General features: G+C 44.2%; 1 protein-coding gene across 1 annotated transcript in view; it reads left to right on the forward strand.

Annotated features, from left to right (window-relative positions):
- Positions 1-1508: 1508 nt before the first annotated feature.
- The window catches only part of TOM1L1 (target of myb1 like 1 membrane trafficking protein), a 199952-nt gene continuing 175170 nt past the window's right edge, over positions 1509-26290 (forward strand). The window contains exon 1 of the mRNA XM_069752503.1: positions 1509-1731. Coding sequence (XP_069608604.1) covers positions 1674-1731 — 58 coding nt within the window. The 5' untranslated portion in view covers positions 1509-1673. The remainder of the gene's footprint in view (positions 1732-26290) is intronic.

The following is a 26290-nucleotide window of genomic DNA, read 5'->3' on the forward strand; positions in this document are numbered from 1 at the left end:
AGGAGTGAGCAGTGTCAGTGACTGACTGGCATCCGTGCCTGCACCCCTCCTCAGGAAGGCAGGAGAGAATGCTCCCTCGAGTAGGCAGGAGAGTGCCTACCCCGCCTACCTCTCATCTCGGCCCTGATAAAGGCTCATATTGCTTTGAATGTTGCAGACAAGTGATGGATTATGGAATACTCTTCCCTGAACTGGGCAAAGTGGGGCCCATGCTTATGGCTGTTCCAGTACAGCCTGTGTACCAGAACAACAAAAGATTTTGAAGCAGTGGCAACCCCACCATGAGCCTACCTTCCACCCAACATCTCACTTTCACTGATATTTGCATTATAGGGATGAAAATACCAGTGAATACATTGATGGAACAAGGACCTCACTTCTAATGTCACTGTTTAAATTGTCTTAACTCGTACCGAATTTATTGTTTGTACATGTCCCAGGTTAATTGTAAAGTGCTGCGGAATATGTTGGCGCTATATAAATTAAAATTATTATTATTATTATTATTAAGGGGCCTACGGCTCTGGTGTGCCTAAGAGAGCAGCAGGCTCAAGAGAGGGTGAGTTACATAATACTTTTTAAGGCGGCTGTGTGGAGTCATCACTCTGAGTGAGTGGCTGTGTGGGGACATACAGTATAAGACTGTGTAATGGGGCTTTGTGCGGACATCATTCTGTATGGGGGGCTGTGTGGGGAGAAAATATTGTATAATAGGGCTGTGTGGGGACATCGTTCTGAATGGGGGGCTGTGTGGGGAGAAAATATTGTTAGGGAGGCCGTGTGGGGACATCATTCTGAATGGGGGGCTGTATCTGTGTGTGGAGATAATATTGTGTAAGGGGGCTGAGTGGGGACATCTTTCTGAATGGGGGGCTGTATCTGTGTGCGGAGATATAATTGTGTAAGGGGGCTGTGTGGTGACATCATACTATTTGTGGGAACATCATACTGTTTGAGGTGCTGTGTGTGGACATCATTCTATGTGGACACATCATACTGTGTGTGGAGGCATGATATTGTGTTGGGAGCTGTTGATCAAAATAAAATGGATGAATAACACGAGCCCTATGATTTATTGAGTTTATAAACTTTATAAAAATAAGTAAATTATGTTTTTATTAGCTGCTACAGGTAAGAATACATTTTATTAGAAGCTTGATGATAACATGTATTAGCAGCAGCAGCGAGTCAACAGACTGCTCAATATTAAGTGATAAAAATGTATATAAAACAATAATAAGTAGAATTAATTTTGGCCGGTTGGTTCGTCCCTCCAGGACAATCACAGTTTCTCGTAAGGGCCCCTTTGAGAAATGAATGGCCCACACCTGCTCCGGACAATTATACTGTATGTGTATACACATTATGTACATCTCTACGAGGAGTTCAGAACTTCATCACAATGTCATTATTACCAGTGCAGGGAACAGTCATTCTCACGTGATAGTCAGTGCCGTGAGTTACCTGTCGCTGCTTCCTGGGTTCCTGTTACGCCCAAGTCCTCCCCCAGCCTTTCTCCTGAGCCAGGTACTGTAACTTCTGCTGACAACAGCTCTCTTCACGCTGAATGGACTAGAAAACTGCAAACAACAAATCTTTGGATTTATGAATTTTACTGTCAAGATTCTCTGTTGAAAATTTCATGATTGCAAGAGATAAGACACTACGGAATCATGGCTTTTGGGAAAACTTCTAAAGATCCCTTTAGCACCCATGTGGGGCATCTCATTGGTAAGTGACAGAAGATTTTATCAAATTCTCAGGGGAGAAGACAATCTGCCATAGCAACACCCCTTGGGGCTTTTGCACTCGTGCTGTTGACCTGAGGATGGCTTATGTACAGCGGAAGGAGCAGTAATCACACTAAATGCAACAATTTATTATGGTTGAAAGCGTAAAAATGTGAAAAAGTCTGTAATGGAATTTGACCTAAACTTTTGCATAAGATCGGTTGTGATTTGGTGAAACTCATTTTCAAATCTGGCAGTGCTTTATCCATAGATGGATGAAAACTGCCGATATCTTACAGAATGATCACAATACTGTACACATAAAACGTGGCCCCGTAATCAGGTGTGATTATGAGCTTGTGTCCTCTGGGGGCCACCAAGCACCAGGCTCAGAAATGACTGCAACCTCCGTATTCCCTGTAGCTACGCCCCAGCCCTATAGATTTACATGATGAGATCATTGCCGCTATATGTTTTGTGGTTATGTAACCTACGGATGTAACAAGTCATTAACCTCTGATGTGCGCTGTCATGCGGCGATAAGTATTTTTACAATAGTTCCGTCATTTCAATTATTACTAAATGTTGGATCTCATCTATATGATCCAAAGTGTTAATTTGATTAAGAAAAGGAGTCCTGACTGTAAAAGACGAAATGATGTAGCCCCCAGTGTAACCTGGGGTCCACACATTACATTATGGAGGGTCCAAATATTTGCTTACCACCAGGTCTGCTGTACAATATCTGCAGCTCAGCCTACACTTCTCTGTTCTTCCTTTAAAGAGAATGCATCATTTGAAACTAACATTATTTAAATTAGATCTTTATTACATGTGTACTGTCGTTTTTAAAAATCTTGGTGGTATTTTTTTATTTTTATATGCGATCATCCATAAAGAAAATTGTGTGCCATTTTTCAAAGTACCCAACAACATACAAACTCCTTGCAGATGTTGTCCTTGGTGAGATTCGAACCCAGGACCCAAGCACTGCAAAGAAACAGTGCTAACCACTGAGCCATACAAAACCAGTTTCAATCTAAAATATTAATGTTCACAATCATTGCAATGTGTAAGCATGTTCAGGGTTTGCGTGATTTTTTTATTCTTGCTCCAAAAATTGTTAGCAGGCGCAACAAGATGAAAAACAAGCAACCCTTAAAATGATTTAAATTAAAAAAATCTATTAAAAAAGAGATTATTGTTACGTATTTATAAAGCATATTTTGAATGTACTTCAACCCATGCTTACCTTTGCAAATGTATGTGCACATTTTAAAGGCACTTTATTGAGAGCCCCATTATCCGACTGGTAGTACAACAACAGTATACACATGGACTATGTATGCATGGTCTAGGATAAAAACAAAATGAGCAAATAACTTGTAGTAAGTAATTACAGTAAATAAAAAAATAAATAGTAATAGTAGATGTTAGGTCTCGAGTTCCCGCTTCTGCACAGGGGGAATCTCGAGCCATCTCCGCTGCGGTCTCCCATTCTTATCCAGCCGCAGTGGAGCCTGCTCAGCAGGGACGTCGGTCCCAGCGTCTTGCTCAGTCTCACTCTGTACAGAGAGTTACTGCTGCTTCTTCAGCTTCTGCCATTAAAGCCAGTGCTGGTCAGCAGCGAGCGGACTTCTCTGGGACTAAGTCCTTGTCTGCACACACTGAGCATGCCCAGGGCAAGATCTCCCGTTGGAGATCGAGGGTCATGTGCTCAGGCTCTGCAGCACATTCCATTGGTCCTCTTGGCAGGTCTTGGAAGGGCAAAGTTTCTGTGGCCACTTCCTGTGCTGCAACTATATAAACTGCGCATGACCGCACGGCCATGCGCTAGTGTACAATTGTTAATGTGTGTATGTTGTGAGTGCAAGTCGTCCTTGGATACCCCTACCCTATTGAATGTCTGTTCGCGGAAGGTGTATGGTTGCTATCTAGCGCCCGACTTATCCTACAGCACGAATCACACATTACAGTGTCCAGTTGCTGTGACCGCCAGTACGGCGCCGTGCACTTCCTCTGTGCTTTCCTTACCCAAGCCTGGGTGGTTAGTGGCGTTCGTCAGTGAGGCACCGCATGCACTCTTGTGCCTTAATATTGTTATATAGTTTCCTTACACACCCAGTTGCGGTGTTGTGCCAGCAAGGGTCTAATCGGACTTCAATCCTAGTTGGGGTTGAGTTCGCTGACTACTTGCTCGCGCTCTATGTGCGGTACCGCGGTCCTGTGACGCAACAGGATCGCTTCCTTCACGCTGGGTGAAGTTTAACCCACGTGTGTATACTTATGAGTACCGCCATATAGTCCGTCATTACTTGGCAGCAGGTTCCATCTCTGCACGGTGGACCCCTGGCTGCGAACGCACCATACTCTATCTGTCTTATTATTTGGTGCGTTCCGCTAGCCCTAACAGTAGATGTAAATAACATAGTGTACTTAGGGTACTTAGTTGACACTATTTTGATCAAAAAGGTGTAGAAGCCATCCCACCACGGCAAGAATGGACCTTAACTCTTGTAGTTCACCATGCTTTATGTCAGCAGACTTCAAAGTAGACTGTGACAGAGAAGGACCCACGTCTGACTGTTCAGACACCCGTCCATGGACTCTATATAGACAAAATGTATTCATGTTCTCTGTGTGATGCGGCTACAGTGCAGTTTAGTGCAACCTCCACCAGGGGGTGCTGGTGAGGGAAAGGAGGTTGCGCACTAACAGCGTAGCAACACTGAGCAGCTGCATATGTGTCACAGGTAACGAAAGAGTGGTCAGACGAGCAAAGTCAGAAACTGTCAGGAGCATAAGTACCAGAGGTTACAGCATGCACGAAGTCAGAGACAAGCCAGGAGTAAGAGCCAAACGGGAGTGCGGATTCCAAAAGTGAAACGAAGTCAGGGTACAAGCCAGAAGTCAAAGCCGGTTGGGGAATGAGGTATCAGAGACGGAAAGCAAGAGGTGGGGTACAGAGATCAGGCCGAGTCATACACTGTAAGGAAACCACCAGACACACACTACAGGGATAGGGAACAGGTCTCGCACAAATATGGGAAGTCAGAGGCAGAAGGATCACCAGGGTATACGGGTCAGCTGCTCTAGACTGGAAGCATGAACTATCACTGACGCTGGCCAGCAGACTGCAGAAGACTTAAAAAGCCCAGCCAGCTCCAAAGCGAGGCCGAGGGGATTAACCCCCCCCCATGATCAATCCAGAGAGAGCATAGCAGAAAATAAACAAACCCCAAACTGGATCATGACATCCTGGTGTTTGGGGGAAAGAGATGTCACCAACATGGCCAACTCAGGGACTGGTTGGTTTCAAATTAAAATATCTTCGACATTAAAAAGAAAGGCCCAAATACATTAATTATGATCTCTCCATATTTAAATCTAATTTTTAAAAATTAAATATATGCAAACTAAAAGACAATTTTGAGGCAGCTCAATTTTCAATTTGCATTTTAAATTTATTTTATCAGCAGGTCCTCCATATTCCATAATCCTCCATATGCATGACCTCTGAATAACCACCCCGGCATCACTGATGGGCAGCTTTCTGCCTATACACAGTGTACACAGAAAGCTGCCAATCAGTGGTGTGGGCGAGGTTATACAGAGCTCAGCATTAGAGAACTGCTAGACCTGCAGCAAAGAAAACAATGATTTAATAAAAACTGCAGCAAGCAGCCTAGTAAGTGATATATTGCTGGAATCAGGCTTTCCACCCCTACATCAGGCAGCACTTAGATAGGGTAGCAAAAACCTGGTGAATTACTCCCTTTAACCACTATAGAAGAACACTTGTGGCAGAGCCAGCAAATTAGGGTTCCTACTCATCTTTTCCATGGGTAGCTTCAGCTCCTTCTTTTAATGAGATGTTAGCCAAAAAATTAAGGGCAGAAGACCACGAAGGATAAGTAGTATATGAATATCTCCTCACTTACATGACAGGTTGGCATCTTGCAATGTTATCCCTATTTATAGTTTTTATAGTTTTTATTCTTCTCTATGTACAACCCGTCAAAGCTTATTGCCGTGCTAATAATTGGAAGAACAAGCTGACTGCTATGTACTACTATAATGGTGCTATGCAGAAAATGCTTAGCAAAAAAGCAGAAAGATTTTAACATTGCTTTTTATTTAGAGTGGTATCAATGGTTCTTTGCAGAGTTCATGCCTACAATTGTGATGTGTCAAATTTGCATGTAATTTACTTGAACACATAGCTGCTAGGATTTGCTTATTTTCTTGTACATTGGTGGCAGGGCCGGCTCCAGGTTTTCGAGGGCCCCGGGCGAAAGAGTCTCAGTGGGCCCCCCCCTTTAACACATACCCTGATTTATGATGCACAGATACGGCAGAGAAATGTATAGTACAATGCCAGATTTCACTTCTTACATGAGTGACAGCTATTGTAGATTCTGCAGTGTATATATACAGGAGGAAAGGTGCTGTGCAGTGTATATATACAGGAGAGGTGCTGTGCAGTGTATATATACAGGAGGAAAGGTGCTGTGCAGTGTATATATACAGGAGAGGTGCTGTGCAGTGTATATATACAGGAGGAAAGGTGCTGTGCAGTGTATATATACAGGAGAGGTGCTTTTCTGTTTTGAGTTTTTCTATGAAACAAAGACTTTTCTACATAAACAACGTTGTTTGGTTTTGCAGCCCCAACAGATCTGTGCTACAAAGTAACAGGCGGCTCGGGCATTAATGAGGGACCTGATGCTGAATCCTTTCCACAAACTCTAATGACCCAATTAGTGCCCTGTCATTAGAAGCTCATTAAACGCCTCCCTGTCCCGAGCAGTCATGTACAGTATGGGGGGATCCTGCAGCCCACCCCCTGACTGCTCCATACCATACACTGCCCTCTGTCGCGCTCACTATTATCCTGTGCATTTCTCCGTCATCGTTACCCCATGTTACACTTGTCACCCCCCACTACAGAGTAGCAGGGCAGCCAATGTCACAGGTCACCCCCTCCCGGACCCTAATGGCAGCAGGAAATGTCTGCTCCTCTATTGGGTTGGAACCTGATTTAATCAAGGAATAATGTGGATTTGTTGCTGGTGGCTGCAGGGGAAGGGTTAAAGGATGCCATGTCCTTGGTGGGAGCAGTGGGAGCTGCTGGGACCTGGACAGAGACAACCAATGTTGCTGTGACTGCACAGTGTAACCTGGAGGAGAGAAGCTGAGACTCCGGAGCAGAAATCACCCACATGCCAGCACTGGGCAAAGTCCCTCCAGTCTCCAGCCTGGGGCCACGGGGCCCCAACGTACAGCCCACAGCTCAGTTTTATCCATGGCAGCAGCTCCCCTCCCTCCTGGCATCTGGTTAACCCCATTTATGCGGGTCGGATTGTTATCTTTAAGGTTCAGCAATAACCTTCATACAGATGGGAAGGGGTTAAGCTTCTTCCTACCCCACTGGTGCAGGTTTGGTGCAGCATGCATGTATTCTGGGTGAGCTGGGCGGCTACAGGCTGCACCCCACCAGCTTCTCCTCCAGACATCACCCACATTTTTAGGCAGCGGAGACAGACAGCAGCAGACTGAGCCACAACTGCAAGATACCTTTGCACTCAGGCACTGGTAGAACGGAGCTCCTCCGGAATCTGCCTGATAAACTTCAGCACTGTCTGCAGCCAGCCAGGGGGGAGAGCAGAGAAGGTGCTCTCTCTGCCCACAATGTCACACTGGCTGCCTTCTGTTAACCCCTATGTGTGCCTGCCTGGCTGCACTGACTGAGTGAGAAGATGCTTGTGTCAGAGCTGGCACATAGGGGTTAAGAGAACACAGCCAGCAGTGACTTTGTGGGGGGAGAGAGCATGTTATCTCCTGCTCTGCTCTCCCAGCTGTATCTATGACAGCTAAGTGGGCCCCCCTCTCTCCCCAGGGCCCCGGCATTTGCCCGCTGTGCCGGGTGCTGACGCCGGCCCTGATTGGTGGCCAAGGTGTTTAAAGCTTCATTCCAACTATAATATCATAATAATTCTTAATATATGTGACCTATATTTTCAAGAGTCATCATCCTTCCACCTCTCGTGTCTCCCCTTTTCCCCATAGTTTGTAAGCTTGCGAGCAGGGCCCTCACTCCTCTTGGTATCTATTTTGAACTGTGATTTCTGTTATGCTGTAATGTCTATTGTCTGTACAAGTCCCCTCTATAATTTGTAAAGCGCTGCGGAATATGTTGGCGCTATATAAATAAAAATTATTATTATTATTATTATCCTGGCTTATTGGCAGTTACATTTTGGTAATGATATCACAAAGACTGATAAGTAGTGATAACTTGCGAACCTCTGGATGTTCGGATCCGGGTACCAGAACAGTACCCGAACCTTAACCAAACCCCATTCACATGAATGGGGGGGCCCGAACATCCAACTTTTGCCACGCTGTCATGTGCATGACAGCGTGGCAAGCACTGCCTGTGATCGGCGGTAAGATTAATACCACCGGTCAGAGAGCTGCGGTTCACGCGCTGTCAGATGATAGCGTGAGCCTGCAGCTGATACCTGAGGTAAAAAGTTTACCTCCAGTCACGGGCGTCAGATGATGGGACTACTACTCCCAGTTGCGGGCTTACGCTGTCAACTGACAGCATGGGAACCTCAGCGCTCTGACCAGTGGCAATGATCTTACGGCAGATCAGAGCCGCAGGTGTTTCTCGTGTTGTCATGAAGATGACAGTGCAAAAAACACCCAGTGTTCGGGGTGCCGAAACCGAAACGTAACATACACTTTATAGTGAAGCCCGTGTTCGAGGTCCATGCCCAAACAATAGGTGTTTGGTTCAGACCCCGATCTTTACTGTTTGGGTTCGCCCATCTCTACTGACCAGTATTCAGCAACAAGTGCAGATATAATATATGGGGGTGTCAATCAGAGGGCAGGCCACCCTAATGTACTACAGTACATTACTTATCCCCTATTTACACAATATTATTTTATTTCCTTATGCTCCTATAAATGGTGTACGCATAAATGGTAACTAAAATATATTTGTATGAATCATTATACTTGTTACCCAATGCAATACAATACGTCTTTGTTCTGCATTGGGTATGCAAAAATTGGGTGGGTACTATACCAATTGTTTGCACAACTAAAAGTGTGCAAGGTACACGTGTACTTGAAAATTCTTCTTATTGACATAAGAAAGTTACATCAACATTAATTTTAGAAGTATTTTGCTGCCGTCACATCACTGTACTGGGAGAAAAAAGTTGATATTGTAGAAAAAAAATAAAGATTTGTGCTACATATATTATTATCAGTCAGATGCAGTTTTGCTCCAACCAAATGATTCTAGCGACTAAATATCTATGTCCTATGCAAGTCTGATGAAATCAGCTTAAAGCCAAATTCTCAAGTTGTGTCTTGAGCAAATTAGAGCAATCCAGTTTCCTTACGGTATGTTTATTTCCTGGTTTCTGGTGAGACCGGCTCTTCTCCCTTAGTGACAGTTATGGTAAATAAAATAGAGCTGTAGTATTTGAGCTATTATTGGTTTGTTCTGAAATGTACGCAGTTATCACTATATTTACACATAGAGCTAAAAGGGCATTTAAACAAGCACACAGCTCCAGACAGTGAGAGCCATGAATAGGAGACCTGCGCTGAAATCTGCAGTTCATGGGGGCTTGACATTTTGCAAGATTTGTAACAGCAGCTTGTCGGGAGCTGAGAGTGAGGTGGAGGGAGATGAGCAGCTAACTGCTGTATAGAAATGATTGGGCTGGAGAGAGGTAGCTGGTATATTAAGAGTTAAACTCTTTTGCAATGTAACTACTGCACGCTCGGACAAGATATGGGCAGACACTACTGGTCAAGGTCCATAGAAATCAGCTGGACACTATGAAAGATAAAAGCTCTCATTGCAGTTGAATGACAGCAAATAAAAAAGCAAGTCAATTGCAAACTTGCCTTTTTTCATGCTTTTTAGGTAACTAAAGCAGTTTATTAGAAAGTCCCTTATTTGGAATTCTATTTGTCAGAGCTAAAAATATCATCATAGGCACACCAATCAGAAAATATCACACATTTGTTGTTGTATCTACCTACAAAGTGGAAAATCTGTAAGTATTTTTTAAAAAATATGTTTATAGAAATCCCTTCATTAAAGGAAACCTGTCACCCCGAAACTCGCGGGTGAGGTAAGCCCACCGGCATCAGGGGCTTATCTACAGCATTCTGTAATGCTGTAGATAAGCCCCGATGTTACCTGAAAGAGGAGAAAAAGACGTTAGATTATACTCACCCAGGGGCGGTCCCGCTGCTGGTCCGGTCGGATGGGCGTCTCTGGTCCGCTCCGGCGCCTCCCATCTTCATTCCAAGACGTCCTCTTCTGATCTTCAGCTCCGGTGCAGGCGTACTTTGTCTGCCCTGTTGAGGGCAGAGCAAAGTACTGCAGTGCGCAGGCGCCGGGCCTCTCTGACCTTTCCGGCACCTGCGCACTGCAGTACTTTCCTCTGCCCTCAACAGGGCAGACAAAGTACGCCTGCGTCGGAGCCGTGGCTGAAGATCAGAAGAGGACGTCTTGGAATGAAGATGGGAGGCGCCGCAGTGGACCAGAGACGCCCATCCGACCGGACCAGCAGCGGGACCGCCCCTGGGTGAGTATAATCTAACGTCTTTTTCTCCTCTTTCAGGTAACATCGGGGGCTTATCTACAGCATTACAGAATGCTGTAGATAAGCCCCTGATGCCGGTGGGCTTACCTCACCCACGATTTTTGGGGTGACAGGTTCCCTTTAAGTAATTAGGTACAATAATGGGCACACTCACTACCCAGTGTCCTAAACTCTGTAGCAAAGTCGTAACATGGATCACAGAGTTGAAGTGCTAAAGGTCTATATATAAAATGGATCTTTTGTGAACTACTTTTTCCATATCTTTTGTTAGGATTCTACAGTCTAGATAATTCTACAGGTATGGAAAAATTATGTTATTGTTATTTGTTTATTTTGTATATGTTTGTAAATGTTTTGGTGTGGCTAAACGTCACTATTACTCAGGGTAGTACTAGCAATATATTTATAGTTTACTGCTTAACCTCATAATATCATCTTATTAATTTATTATGTCAATATGCAGTATATTGTATTTTTCTTTTCTAGATTTAAGGGTACTTACAATAGAAGTACACAAATTACTTGTACTAGTAAGTCTGGGTTATGGCAAAAATTACTCCTTAAAATTTACTTTCTAAGGCCACGTTCACATGTTCAGTATTTGGTCAGTTTTTTACACCATTATTTGTAAGCCAAGATCAGGAGTGGAACAATCAGAGGAAAAGTATCATAGAAACAAGTCCCTACTTCTGCATTTATCACCCACTCCTGATTTTGGCTTACAAATACTGATGTAAAATACTGACCAAATACTGAGTGTTGAACGTGGCCTACCTGCTTTGCCTTGTATTTTCGAAACACTACAAAAAGCAAGTGTTCATTATCTAGAGGAATATAAAAGCACATCTGAATATCACAGCCAGCCTATCCTTGCATTAAATTGCTTGATTTTCCATTTAATCATAGCACCAGCTTCTACAGGTGTTTTTTTTTAATAAATTTAGTTTTACTGAAAACATGAGTTTGTTTTTCTGGTAAAACTAAAACGTTGCATCTGCATTTTATAAAGTACTCCCCACTATAAATATACATGTAGCACACAAACCCTAACAAGTAAGAGGTAATAATTAACTAGATTGAAGGCTTTTAGATAAGTAAATCAATAAAAATAGAAAATGGCTAACACACCCTCACAGCAGGATATACAAAATGAAATTTATGTGCAAAGTATCAATGACACCATATAAAGGTGATTTAGGTCAATGCTAACCTAACTTTAACTGAAATGACGTCCCTCCGAAAATGAAATAAACCAGTTAATGTATTCAAGGATTGCTTGGAAGCCAGGGAATCACAGACTGCGCACAAGGAAAAACATTGAATTTTATAAAGAGAAGATCCGCTGTCCTTTTGGAAAAGCTATGTTAGAAAGGTTAGTGTTTGGAATGTGTAAGGTGCTTCCTTCTACAGCCGCCCGTAGTGGTATTTCATTTTCCACTATAAATGTGTATAACTTCACTTAATGAAGGTATAATACATTTAGTACAGTGGAAATCAATCCTTCACACATGTGAATGTCTGGGTCTGCATGTGTATGTTAGGGAAGAGTTTGCCTAACTAGCACAAAGCCCTTTCTTACAGATAACTGGACAGCTGACACATGCTGCCCGATCCATGAGAATCATGTACCAGACACTGACTGCATGATTTCATGTATATCTTTAATTCTGTGGCGCTTCAAAGAGAGATATACTATAATAGCCGCCGGAGAACAAGCCGCATGGGTTACTAGCCGAACAGGCAGGTGTCTCTGGAGGCTTTTCCCTGCCTGTTGCCCTGAGTTAACAGGTCTCTCCCTATGTGCGCATATAAAGATGGACCTTTAACTCTAGGGCAGCAGGCAAGGAGAAGCCACCGGGGACCCGCCTATCTCCAGCACGGCTTGGTACTCGGCTTGCTTTTAAATAACATTTTTCTCAGAAGCACCATAGCATTTCAGAATTAGGGATATGCATAAATTCTGCATCTAGTGTCTCATGCATTTGGCTGTGAGCAGGTTGCAGGATGCAGTAACGGACAGGAGGCAGAGCAAGGGTTAACTATATTTTCCTTGAACAGGGGGTTACTCCACGCAGGGAGAGGAAGGGGTAAATAGGAGTATAGCTGATGGTATAAACACAAATAATGTGCTGGGTGAGTTAAACAACAAGAAAAAGTAATGAAGCAGTTCTTTAAGGGTTAACTTATCGGTCCGGCGGCATCCTGACTGTTGAGTCTTAGGTTCAAACGGTGGCGCCAAACAGCGCGTGATGAGTCCGGTGTCGTCCTGAAGGCGTTGATCTGGTTGCCAGCGGTGATGGAGGGTCCTTGGCATCTTAGATGGGGTCCTGGGTCCAGGGTTCGTTGTGCGGTATGAAGTACAATCTCCAACTCCATCGGAGCTTAACATAGCTTGACAGAAATAAGCAGGTGAGATGAGGCACAGTTCCCAGTGAGTCACTCGGTCCTTCCTATGCGGCACGCAGGCAGAACTTACTGGCCCGGAGCGTTTGGCACCTTCAGCTGGAGGAGCCACCGAGCACACGGCACGTTTCATGTCACAGTCTCTGTATCGGGTTGCAGGGAGTCTATCCCGTGGGCCTGCCCTGTCATGGGGCTCAGAGGACGGAGCACCAACTGCTGCGCGCTGCTTGTTCCCGCCAGAGTTGACTGCTTCCACTCACGCTCTGGCCTTTTTAGCTTGGTCATGCCCACTGCTGTCAAGTGCAAAGGTCAGTCCGAGTTTTTAAGCTTTCACCGGACAACAGAGGAGACAGCCCCGATAGTTCCGGACCTGGCGCAAGAGAGGTACCCCCGGTCCGGTCCCTCTTCTTACACGGCCTGTGGATCAGGCGGAATGTCTCAGCTGTCAGGTTCACTTTAAAGGGAATCTGTGTGTGTGCTTGGTGTATACATGTGTGTGCTATGTGTGTGTATGTGCTCTGTGTATACTTGTGTTTGTGTGTGTTCTCGGTGTGTATACATATGTGTATGTGATCAGTGTATCCATGTGTGTGTGCTATCTGTATATATATATGTGTGTGGAACATACAGTGTTTGTGCACATGCTGCGTGTGTATGTAGCAGCCATTTTTAAATACCGGCAGCGCAGATGAGAATACATAGGTGTAAACATGTCAGCAATCATCCAATAAATGCTGTCTATTCATCGAGTGATTGGATTGTTTATGCCACAACAAAAATCATTGTTCTCGGTAGCACATCGCCTGTTGAAAACTGCAAATATGCTGCTGTAACAAGATACTGTATGGGGACAGATTGATCTACTAGTGATCGTTCTGTCCCCATTATTGTTCCTCAGCCAGTGTAAAGTGGTCGGGAAACAAGCGTCGGACGACTTCAATATTGTCAATCGCGCTCGTTTAGGGGCCGGAACTCAGCGCTTGTAAATACAACGGAAATGTTTCCTTGTGAAGGTGCAATATGTGAGCATTTAGGAACCCACTTTATCTAAAACCGGCCCTGGCAGCCGCACAAGGGCCCCAAAGTGTAAGGAGGCCTCCTTAGACAGCTGGTGAAACTGTGCATTATTAGCTATTAAACTGAAAAGAGCCCACAAACTATTGTTGCACAGGGGCCCTCTTCTGTCTGTTCAGTCCCATAGAAGAACCAGCCACCAAGCCCGCCTGTACTGTAAATCCCATTATTATGCCAGACGAATGTTCAGGCAGGTTGACGCATGCAGTCTTTTTGTATATGATGAATGAATACTTTGTACTCTTCCTCACTGTGTGATTTCGCCAGCTTTTTCCTCTTTTATTACCGTCATGTCAATAGAAGTTATGTAATCTCTCCGAGGATCTCTCTGTAGCCCGGAGCTGCATACAAGTAGATATCCCCAAGCTCACCAGGGACTGCTGTGCTGTGGGTCACTGTCAGGACAGATAGCAGACTGCTCCTGAGAAACACAGATGGGCTGAGATTCTGTTCAGCGCTCCTGTGATGCACGTGAAGCAATCCCCTAGATAACTGATAGGAGCCATCACTGCGCTCTCGTGCTACCTGTGGGCTTTCACAGCAGGAGAACAAAAATCGGATGTTGAATAATATTTTTTGAGCGAGAAACGAGAATACAAAATAAAAAAGGCTGCAGTTATTATGAAGGAACAATTGGAATATCCAAAATCTCTGGTTATGTGGTAGATTTAACGGATAGCTGTCATTTTTGTTTCATAACTCCTTAGTACACATGAGAATAAGCAACTTTGTGATCTATCTTATTAGAGAAATCTGCTTCTTTCTCCTCCTGGACTGATCCTTCACTCTCAATTCATGGGGCAAAATCTGTCTTCAGTGAAGACAGATTATCACATTACTGAGATAGGAAATGACAGTTGGTTCTTTTAAAAACCTATGGAGGAGGAAGGAGCTAGAGGTAGACACAGACATTCCGCTGGAAGTTCTCCTGAAATGACAGTTACAGTTCTCCGTAGAACTTTATGAACACTAGCTGCCATCTCCTATCCCATTCACTGCATACAGATTTAGATCTTACCTGCGAATTAGAATTTTGAGAATGAAAGATTAGGTCTCGAGGAGAAAGAAAGAGGTTCAACCGATGGGATGAGTCCTTGCTATATAGTTTACTGATTTCCAGTTTAAGGCTCTCCAGCTCTTGTAAAAGTCCCAGGATGGATCATGGCAGGGCTCGAAAGGAAAGGAGCGTTGTTTGATTTTTAAAATGCAAAGTTGCGTAGAATAGTTTTAAGGCACCATGTTACATTTGTAGAGCCCCTGAGGTGCCAAGCCTACAGAAACTCAAATATTACCCTCATTTTAGAAACCAGACTACTCAATGAATTTATTTAGGTGGGTGATGAGCATCTCAAACCCACAGATGCGTCACAAATATTATAACATTTTCCATGACGGGATTTGGAAGGGAAGGAGCGCTGTTTAATTTTTGAAGCGCAAAATTTGCTTGGAATAGTCACTCCATTTTGGAAACCACATCACTCAAACCATTTTTAGGAGTGTACCGAACACTATGAGACCACAGAAACCTCAGAGAATTGTACAGGTCCTTCTCAAAAAATTAGCATATAGTGTTAAATTTCATTATTTACCATAATGTAATGATTACAATTAAACTTTCATATATTATAGATTCATTATCCACCAACTGAAATTTGTCAGGTCTTTTATTGTTTTAATACTGATGATTTTGGCATACAACTCCTGATAACCCAAAAAACCTGTCTCAATAAATTAGCATATCAAGAAAAGGTTCTCTAAACGACCTATTACCCTAATCTTCTGAATCAACTAATTAACTCTAAACACATGCAAAAGATACCTGAGGCTTTTATAAACTCCCTGCCTGGTTCATTACTCAAAACCCCCATCATGGGTAAGACTAGCGACCTGACAGATGTCAAGAAGGCCATCATTGACACCCTCAAGCAAGAGGGTAAGACCCAGAAAGAAATTTCTCAACAAATAGGCTGTTCCCAGAGTGCTGTATCAAGGCACCTCAATGGTAAGTCTGTTGGAAGGAAACAATGTGGCAGAAAACGCTGTACAACGAGAAGAGGAGACCGGACCCTGAGGAAGATTGTGGAGAAGGACCGATTCCAGATCTTGGGGAACCTGAGGAAGCAGTGGACTGAGTCTGGTGTGGAAACATCCAGAGCCACCGTGCACAGGCATGTGCAGGAAATGGGCTACAGGTGCCGCATTCCCCAGGTAAAGCCACTTTTGAACCATAAACAGCGGCAGAGGCGCCTGACCTGGGCTACAGAGAAGCAGCACTGGACTGTTGCTAAGTGGTCCCAAGTACTTTTTTCTGATGAAAGCAAATTTTGCATGTCATTCGGAAATCAAGGTGCCAGAGTCTGGAGGAAGACTGGGGAGAAGGAAATGCCAAAATGCCTGAAGTCCAGTGTCAAGTACCCACAGTCAGTGATGGTGTGGGGTGCCATGTCAGCTGCTGGTGTTGGTCCACTGTGTTTCATCAAGGGCAGGGTCAATGCAGCTAGCTATCAGGAGATTTTGGAGCACTTCATGCTTCCATCGGCTGAAATGCTTTATGGAGATGAAGATTTCATTTTTCAGCACGACCTGGCACCTGCTCACAGTGCCAAAACCACTGGTAAATGGTTTACTGACCATGGTATTACTGTGCTCAATTGGCCTGCCAACTCTCCTGACCTGAACCCCATAGAGAATCTGTGGGATATTGTGAAGAGAAAGTTGAGAGACGCAAGACCCAACACTCTGGATGAGCTTAAGGCCGCTATTGAAGCATCCTGGGCCTCCATAACATCTCAGCAGTGTCACAGGCTGATAGCCTCCATGCCACGCCGCATTGAAGCAGTCATTTCTGCCAAAGGATTCCCGACCAAGTATTGAGTGCATAACTGAACATTATTATTTGATGTTTTTTTTGTTTGTTATTAAAAAACACTTTTATTTGATTGGATGGGTGAAATATGCAAATTTATTGAGACAGGTTTTTTGGGTTATCAGGAGTTGTATGCCAAAATCATCAGTATTAAAACAATAAAAGACCTGACAAATTTCAGTTGGTGGATAATGAATCTATAATATATGAAAGTTTAATTGTAATCATTACATTATGGTAAATAATGAAATTGAACACTATATGCTAATTTTTTGAGAAGGACCTGTATAACATAAAGGCATAAAAACAAAATATGTTTTTTTTCAATAAAATGTTGTTTTAGTCCCAATGTTTCATTTTCACATGGAAAAAAATGGAACCCGAAATTTCTACTGAACACAGCAATACTCCATATGAGATTTTGTTTAAGAACATAGTAGAGCTTGGTAGTAAAGTAACACCATTTGCTTTATGGGATGCAGATGTTCTTGGAATAGATTGTGATGAGCACCATTAGTCGAGCCCCTGAGGTGCCAGAATAGCAGAAACCCCCTCTCCAAAAGTGACCCCATTTTAAAAACAACACCCATCTAGAAATTTATCTAGGGGTGTAGTGACCATTTTGTCAAAACAAGTGTCTCACAAAATGTTATTAAATTGTGCCGTGGAAATAAAAGAAATTATAGGAGACAATTGACCCCATAATTAATTAGTTACACAATTTCTCCCAAATGCAGCAATGTCCTATATGAGGTCAGAGGCTACTGTGTACTACATGCCATGCTACAAGCTACATGGCAGAGCTTGGAAGGAAGGAGCGAAATTTGACTTTTGGAGCACAGATTTTGCTGTAATAGGTTGCACATCTCATTTGCAGAGCCTCAGATGTTCCAGAATAGCAGATAACCTCAACATTTTGGAAATTACACCCCTCAATGAATACATCTATGGGTATAGTGACATTTTCTTGAATTTTTTATTTCTATGATATTAAAAGCCTGACGGACGGATTTTTATATATATCACATTTGCCCTCACTATTTTCACTCCACTAACCCTCACCCCTATCCTTCTCACACTATGAGAAACTACCGCAATCCCTCACACTTAAAACCTGTGCAACTGACCCCCATCCCCCTGCTTCTTCTCTCTGGAGCACTTTGGAATGCCCACTCTGTCTGCAACAAGCTCCACGTGATCCACAATCTCTTTACTTCCCGCAACCTTTCCTTCCTGGCCCTCACTGAGACCTGGCTGAAGCCCCCTCACACGGCCTCCCCTGCTACACTGAGTTACGGTGGCCTCCACTTTACCCACACTCCTCGCTCTGGCAACAGACATGGCGGAGGAGTGGGTTTCCTTTTTTCTAAAAACTGCTACTTCAACCAAATCCAACCCCTACCCTCCCTTATCGTCCCTTCTTTCACTCTGTCCGTATCTACTCTCCCTCTAATCTCCAAATGGCTGTCATATACCGACCACCGGGCTCAGTCACTGCCTTCATTGACCAATTCTCCACCTGGCTTCTTCACTTTCTCTCTGCTGACATCCCCACCATCGTAATGGGTGACTTTAATATCCCTACTGATACCCGCCAACCAGCAGCCTCCAAGCTCCTGGCCCTTACCTCATCCTTTGGACTTACTCAGTGGTCCTCCACAGCCACCCACACAGATGGACATATGCTTGACCACATCTTCACCCGCCTCTGTTCCTTATCTAATCTCACAACCTCTCCCATCCCACTATCTGACCACCATCTACTTACCTTCTCTTCCTTGTCCTCCTCACCCGCCCCCACGTCCAGCCAGTAGTACATCCTCGCAGAAACCTTGCACACCTAGACATTCACAGACTCTCAGACCCTCTTCTACCCCTGTCCTCCATATCTTCACTCCACGACCTGGATAGCGCCACTGCTTTCTATAACGCCACCTTCACATCAGCCATAGACTCAGTCGCCCCTCTCATGCATGGCAAAGTGAGACAAATCAATAGGAAACCCTGGCATAACAACCTCACCAAAAAACTCCGACAAGCATCCAGGGTTGTGGAGCGGTGTTGAAAAAAACACGCCTGGCAGACGACTTCACCGCTTTCAAACAAGCTACACTTGCCTTCAAACTAGCCCTCACTTCTGCTAAACAGATCTATTTCAGTAACCTTGTATCTTCACTATCCTACAACCCAAAACAACTGTTCAGGACATTTAACTCTCTCCTCTGCCCCCCACTGCCACCTCCAACTCCCCTCATCTCTTCTGAGGACTTTGCCACCTACTTCAAAAACAAGATCGACGAAACAAGGCACACCTTTACTGTTCCATCACCCCAACCCCTACATATACCAGACCTCTGCCCTTCCCCAAAAACTTCCCTCTCCAACATCACTAAAGGAGAACTTACTCGTCTCCTTTCCAAATCACACCTCACCACCTGTGCACTTGACCCCATCCCTTCCCACCTGCTCCCCAACCTCACTAACATGCTCATTCCAGCCCTAACCCATCTCCTCAACCTATTGCTATCTTCTGGTACTTTCCCCTCTGCCTTCAAACATGCCACCATCACACCCATCCTCAAGAAAGCTAACCTTAACCCAACTGCTATGCCCAGCTATCGCCCAATATCACTGCTCCCGTTTGCTTCCAAACTCCTTGAGCAGCATTTCCATGGTGAACTTTCCTTCCACCTTTCATCTAACTCTCTCTTTGACAACCTTCAATCTGGCTTCCGCCCCCACCACTCCACCAAAACTGCTCTGACCAAAATTACTAATGACTTACTCACAGCCAAAGCTAACAGACAGTTCTCCATCCTTCTCCTTCTCGACCTGTCCTCTGCTTTCGACACAGTCGACCACTGCCTACTGATACAGATTCTTTTTTCCCTCGGAATCAAAGGCCTTGCTCTGTCCTGGATTGCCTCATACCTTTCCGACCGCACATTTAGCGTTTCCCACTCCCACACTACCTCCTCACCCTGCCCCCTCTCTGTTGGAGTCCCTCAAGGCTCTTTCCTAGGGCCTCTACTTTTTTCCATTTATACCCTTGGCCTAGGACAACTCATAAAGTCCCTTGGCTTCCAGTACCACCTGTATGCGGACGACACTCAGATCTACCTCTCTGGCTCAGATGTCGCCTCTCTTCTGTTCAGAATCCCGGAGTGTCTGTCAGCCATATCCTCCTTCTTCAACTCTCGCTTCCTAAAACTCAATGTAGACAAAACCGAACTCATCATCTTTCCCCAATCTCGCGTATCCCTCCTACCTGATCTATCTATTATGGTAAACGGCATCACGCTCTCTCCGGCACCTGAAATCCGCTGCCTTGGGGTAACTTTTGATTCTGCCCTGTCCTTCAAACCACACGTCCAAACTCTTGCCACCTCCTGTCGCCTCCAACTCAAAAATATTGCCAGACTCCATCCCTTCCTCAGCCCACAATCTACTAAAACTCTTGTGCATGCCCTCATCATCTCCCGCCTCGATTACTGTAACACCCTCCTCTGTGGCCTCCCCGCTAACTCCCTTGCACCACTCCAGTCTGTCCTCAACTCTGCTGCTCAGCTAATCCACCTCTCTCGCTACTCCCCTGCTTCACCACTCTGCAAATCCCTCCACTAGCTCCCAATTCTCCAACGAATCCAGTTCAAACTACTAACACTGATCTACAAAGCCATCCACAACCTGTCCCCTCCCTATATCTCTGAAGTAATCTCCCCTAGCTTCCCTCTCGTAATCTTCGATCCTCCCAAGACCTCCTACTCTCCTCCACACTTATTTGTTCCTCACACAACCGCCTCCATGATTTCTCCTGAATATCCCCCATCCTCTGGAATTCCACGCCTCAACACATCCAATTATCCACCACCCTCGGATCCTTCAGACGGAACATGAAAACCCATCTCTTCAGGAAAGCCTACAGCCTGTGATAACCATTCTGCCTCTTCACCAACCACCCGAGCTGCCACCTCACCAACCACCCGAGCCGCTGCCACGTTACCAACCACTCGAGCTGCCGTGTCGCCACCGCCAGAGCTGCCGCCTCACCAACCACCTGAGCTGCCGCCTCACCAACCACCCGAGCTGCCTCCTCACCACCACCAGTGCTGCAGCACACCGACCTCCTGTCTCTTCCCCATTATCCTGAAGAATGTAAGTCCGCAAGGACAGGGTCCTCTCCCTCTGTACCAGTCTGTCATTGTAAATTTGGTTACTGTTAACGATATCTATAACCCTGTATGTAACCCCTTTTCACATGTACAGCACCAGGGAATTAATGGTGCTATATAAATAAATAATAATAATAATAATAAAATAATAATATATATATATATTTTTTAATTTTACCAGTGTCTTTGGCTGGCCCGTACCAGGTATTGCAAGGTACAATGAGGGAGACCAAAACTTAAGACATTTAAGAAACTATGGTCATTTCAAGTTCCCTAGTTTGATATGTCCCGTTACCCCTGGACTTGCAGTTGCTAGAATTCCTGCCCCCAGATCCCGTCTCTGGAGAATCACTCACACCTTCTGTCTCTCTCCTGGATCTCGCTATCCATTCCCTCGGTCTCTACTCACCCCAGGAACACCCAAGTTATGCAGCTTTGTTTACCTGTTGAATTCCTGACAGGAAACTGTCTTCCCTTCACTATAACCCCTCTGGACTAGCCCCAACTAAAAACCCAAATCGTCCTTATTAATTCCCTGCTTCTGGTAGAACACTACCTATCACTGACAAGACATATTACTAAATATGTCACACATAAATTACATTGTAACAACACATGTGTTATTCAGGGGAAACGTGAGCAATACATCTTCTTGCAAATACAGTGGAAAAGTCCCAGATTTGGGTCTGCACCCGGTGATCTTGAACGTCTGCAGAATGTCCCTCACTGCCACCGTACCTCTTACATCACCTCCTGCTAGAGTACAAAGAAATGATGGATTGGGGTGTTGCTAGGGGCACGGCAAAAATTTGCGGCAACGCACATAATTTGTCTATCTTTGTGTTCTTCAAAATTTGGGAGGTTTCCATAACAAAAAAGAGGCAAAAACCTTATTTGGTTAGGTGCAGAAATACTGGAACATCAAATACACAGCGTGGCTCTGCATAACACCTTACCACAGCTTATAGTGAGGCTGGGCTTTTCAGGAGTATTAAGATGACAGCCATAGGCACCCTAAGCAGCCATGGTAACTCAGCAGTCGTCATTTCATTTCAATGCTGCTGGCAGTAATTAGCCGCGCTCTTTATTTTATTTTGCCTCACAATATTTGGAATACTATAACTTTTTTTTATTTTTCCACGGATTGAATTGCATGAGGGATTATTTTGTGGAATAAGTTGACATTTTCATTGATACTATTTTTCTTTACATACAGCTTTTAAACACTTTTTATTCCATTTTTTATGCTAATACGATGAAAAAGTTGCCGTTTTAGTAAGGTGTTTATTTATTTTATTGACTGAGTTCACCGAACGGAAAAGACAGAGAAATTGCAATATGAAATGTATGTTACACTCACCCAGTGGAATCGGAAGCTGGAGCCCAACTCTGTCCTACAAACTGGTAGTCCTGTTCCCCACTGTGCTCCACTGGGAACTGCTAATCTCTGGTGACCCAGGTACTGATATTAGTGGTACAGGGTATGATAATATAGTACAGGGTGTAACATGGTATGTCTCAGCTGCAGGACATTTTGGGGATGCCCAGGCAGCCATGCTAAATGAGGCTAGCCAGCTCAATGATGCTTCTACGGTTTGGGGCAAGGTTTCTTTTTCTTTGCGAATCGCAAATCAAATCCCAAAGTGTTTGACTTTGTGTGGAACCGTGAATTTCAGGAAAGTCTACTCGATCCTCACTCCTCTCTAGACAGTTTTATAGCTCAGAATATTAAAAATAGGGCCTGCACGTCTTTAGTATTCAACTAATGAACTGGATTGACAAATACGCTATGTGGACATTATACAAACATATACATGATGGGTCAGCCCACTGCGATTAATGAACACATGAACTCTACTATTGCCGTAAACATTAAAAATGTAAAATACAAAGCTAATATTTTTTTATCAAAAATATAAAAGCCATCCAACCACGTGCACCTAAATATGGACGATACCTACTACTTGTGTCTCACCTCTTTATGGGCGAATTTCGACCTCTTTGGAAATGAAAGGAAACTAGGCATAGCTTACAACTAAAAAAAGACAGTGTTTAGGGACCATCCATGTTTAGGTACACCTTGATGTGGATGGATGGCTTTGGCACTTTTTGATACAAAAATATTAGCCATGTAACTTACATTTAATGTGTATAGCAATAGTGGAGTTCTTGTATCCATTAGTCGCAGCATGCTGATGCATAGTGTATATTTATTGCTTAGATTGTTCCAGATGCAGCAATAGGAATTCTGTGTACTTTCGATTATCTTTGTTTTGACATAAAATTTGTGTTTTTAATGATGAACATTTTTTCTGTAATATATTACCTGTTCATTTTATTATATTCTTTTTTACATTTATGCAAATCTTATTTACTTTTTTTTTAACTGGCTCCACTAGGGCACTTGAACATTTTACAGTTTGATCTACTTCTGTACTGCATTACATTAGAACTGTCATTTTTACATTACAGGCCATTGTAACTGAGTCGCCCACCAGGGCCGTGGGGTACTCGGTAGCGGGTCCAGTGTTCACAGGGTTATGTCACGTTGGCTGCGACCCGGTCCGTGGCCCTGGGTGCCCATGTAAAAGGGAAAGGTCTTTAAAGGGAATAAAGTTTATGTTCGTGACGCCACCAGTGGTATTCAATCAGGGCGACTGACGCTGATTTAAGGGGTTCGCTGGGGTGATGTTATGGCAGCTAGATGGTATACCTTTCCATAGCTGAAGTATATCCCCAGGGCTTTACAGTGTGTAAATGGTGGTACTACCTGTGGCTTCAGATAAGGTCCTGAAAGATGTTCTCTCTGTCCCCCATATAGGATAGGATACGACCCATATGACTGGTGACTTGAGGCGGTTTATAAGGACTCTAGCGTGCCCCAGCCTCTAAGGATGTCACTGTGCCTTTAGGTGTATGTGGGGACAGATAACTTGCAATTCAGCTGTCCTGCCGGTCTCTGCTGTAAGGCGTGGAGGTCCTTACAACCTCGGTGGTCCGGTTACCGGTTATCTGCGCTTCAGAGGGAGGCAGCCTGATCTTAGCTGATGTTACTCTCCTGTGCTTCGCTCTCCTGCACACTCAGTGAACAATGTTCGGTTTACTGTATGTCTCTTCCTCCAGGAGCTGCAGTACTTCAGACTACAGGCCCCTTCATAAAAGATCTTCCTTCATCGCTTCCAAACGAAACATCACTCTCCCGCGAGGAAAGCAATGTCACTGTGACAACCAGGACCCTGGGGCGTCACATAACTTTACCTTGGGTTGCCATAGCAATCATTGGCACCCTGCTATAACATTACATGTATATGTATTCAGAAGCATGCACATTACGCACTAATACACATTAAATGCACATATCTACAATACACAAACATACACAAACATAAACCTACATACCACACACACATACCCAGTATTTATATACACAAAGCCACAGCTGATGTTTTTACCGTTTCTGAGACACCGAAAGCCTAAAAAAAATAGGAATCTCCCTATACCATCCATGAAAAGCAGTGCAGAGGGGTAGAATTGTGCTCAGTAACTTACAGACAGTGTCAGGTCAGTGCCATTATACTGATTAAAATGAAACCTTGGTTAATTAAATCTGTCTTGTGGTTGTTGTTTAATCTTTATTTTCAGTTTTCAGTTAATGTGGTGCATCATGTGGTGCTTACATATGCTTCCTTATGGACTTATGACAGGTCACCGATCCTTCAGTGACCTGCATCCTATTCTACATAATGCATATAATATTGTTGATATTATTGTTGTGAGGCTTAGGAAAAAAAATTTACATCCAGCAAAATGGCACCGGCGGCGCATGCTCAGTAGTATCTATCGCTGACCGACATCACACTTTTAACTATATCGGCATCCTGTGAATGCTGACGTCATTACAATGCATCCACTGTACTGTAGATCTGTTGAATCTGAAGACACCATAAAGGGACTGGAGCAGCAGGCAGTGGCGAGTATTTTTTTTTATGTGGGGGCCATTACACTGTATGGAGCATGATATGGGGCCATTATACTGCATGGAGAAGGATGTGGGGCCATTATACTGTATGGAGCACTATATGGGACTATGTGTGGACTACTATATGAGGCTAGTATGAAGCACTGTGTGAGGCCATTATAGCATATGGAGTAATATGTGGGGCCTTTATACTGTATGAAATGCAATAGAAGGCTTCATTATACTGTATGGTGGATTAAGTGGGGCACATTTTGCTTTATGGATTATTCTTTGTGGCCATTATACTGTATTGAGCGCTGTATGGGGAATACAGTTGGAGAATCATACTGTGATGGGGTCACCATTCTTTGTTGGGGGTATTGAGGGAGGGGTGTTATGATCCGGTGACCTAGGAGCTGCATGAGAACTTTCACTGGAGAAAGTGGCCACTGTACTGACCACAATCCTGAACTTAACACCGCAACTAGAAGTAGCCGTGGAGTGTACCTAACACACCTAGACACCTCGTCACAACCAGAGAACTAAATACCCCTAAAGATGGAAATAGGAATACTATCTTGCCTCAGAGAAAATCCCCAAAGGATCGACAGCCCCCCACAAATATTGGCGGTGAGTCAGAGAGGAAAAAACATACACAGGCAGAAAAACAGGATTAGCACAGGAGGCCACTCTAGCTAGATAGGACAGGATAGGACAGAGTTCTGTGCGGTCAGTATAAAAACCCTTCAAAACATCCACAGCAGAATATACAAAAACTTCCTACATCTTTACTAAAAGATGTAGGAGCGTAAATCTGCAACTCCAGTGAATCCTACAATCAGAGCAGGAATAAAACTGAAACAAGCACACTGGCAGTGTGCCACAGAAACAAAAACCAAACACTTATCTTTGCTGAAATAGGCAGAGAGCAGGAGAAGCCAGAAAGTGATCCAACACTTCACAAGGAACATTGACTACTGGCAAGGTCTAAAGGATCCTGCCCACTTAAATATCCCAGTCAGAATTGTAATCATACGATACACCTGGCCAGGTCTGTCACTCAGAGACAACTGCATTCCCACCTACAACCACTGGAGGGAACCCAGGAGCAGAATTCACAACAGTACCCCCCCCTTGAGGAGGGGTCACCGAACCCTCACCAGGGCCCCCAGGACGATCAGGACGAGCCAGATGAAAGGCACGGACCAAATCAGCAGCATGGACATCAGAGGCAAAAACCCAAGAATTATCCTCCTGGCCATAACCCTTCCATTTGACCAGGTACTGGAGCTTCCGCCTCGAAAAATGGGAATCCAAAATCTTCTCAACAACATATTCCAACTCCCCATCAACCAACACAGGGGCCGGAGGATCAACAGAGGGAACAATGGGCTCCACATATTTCCGCAACAAAGATCTATGGAAGACATTATGGATAGCAAAAG

Source organism: Ranitomeya imitator, chromosome 2, assembly GCF_032444005.1.
Source record: "Ranitomeya imitator isolate aRanImi1 chromosome 2, aRanImi1.pri, whole genome shotgun sequence".
In the NCBI taxonomy this organism is placed as follows: Eukaryota; Metazoa; Chordata; class Amphibia; order Anura; family Dendrobatidae; genus Ranitomeya; species Ranitomeya imitator.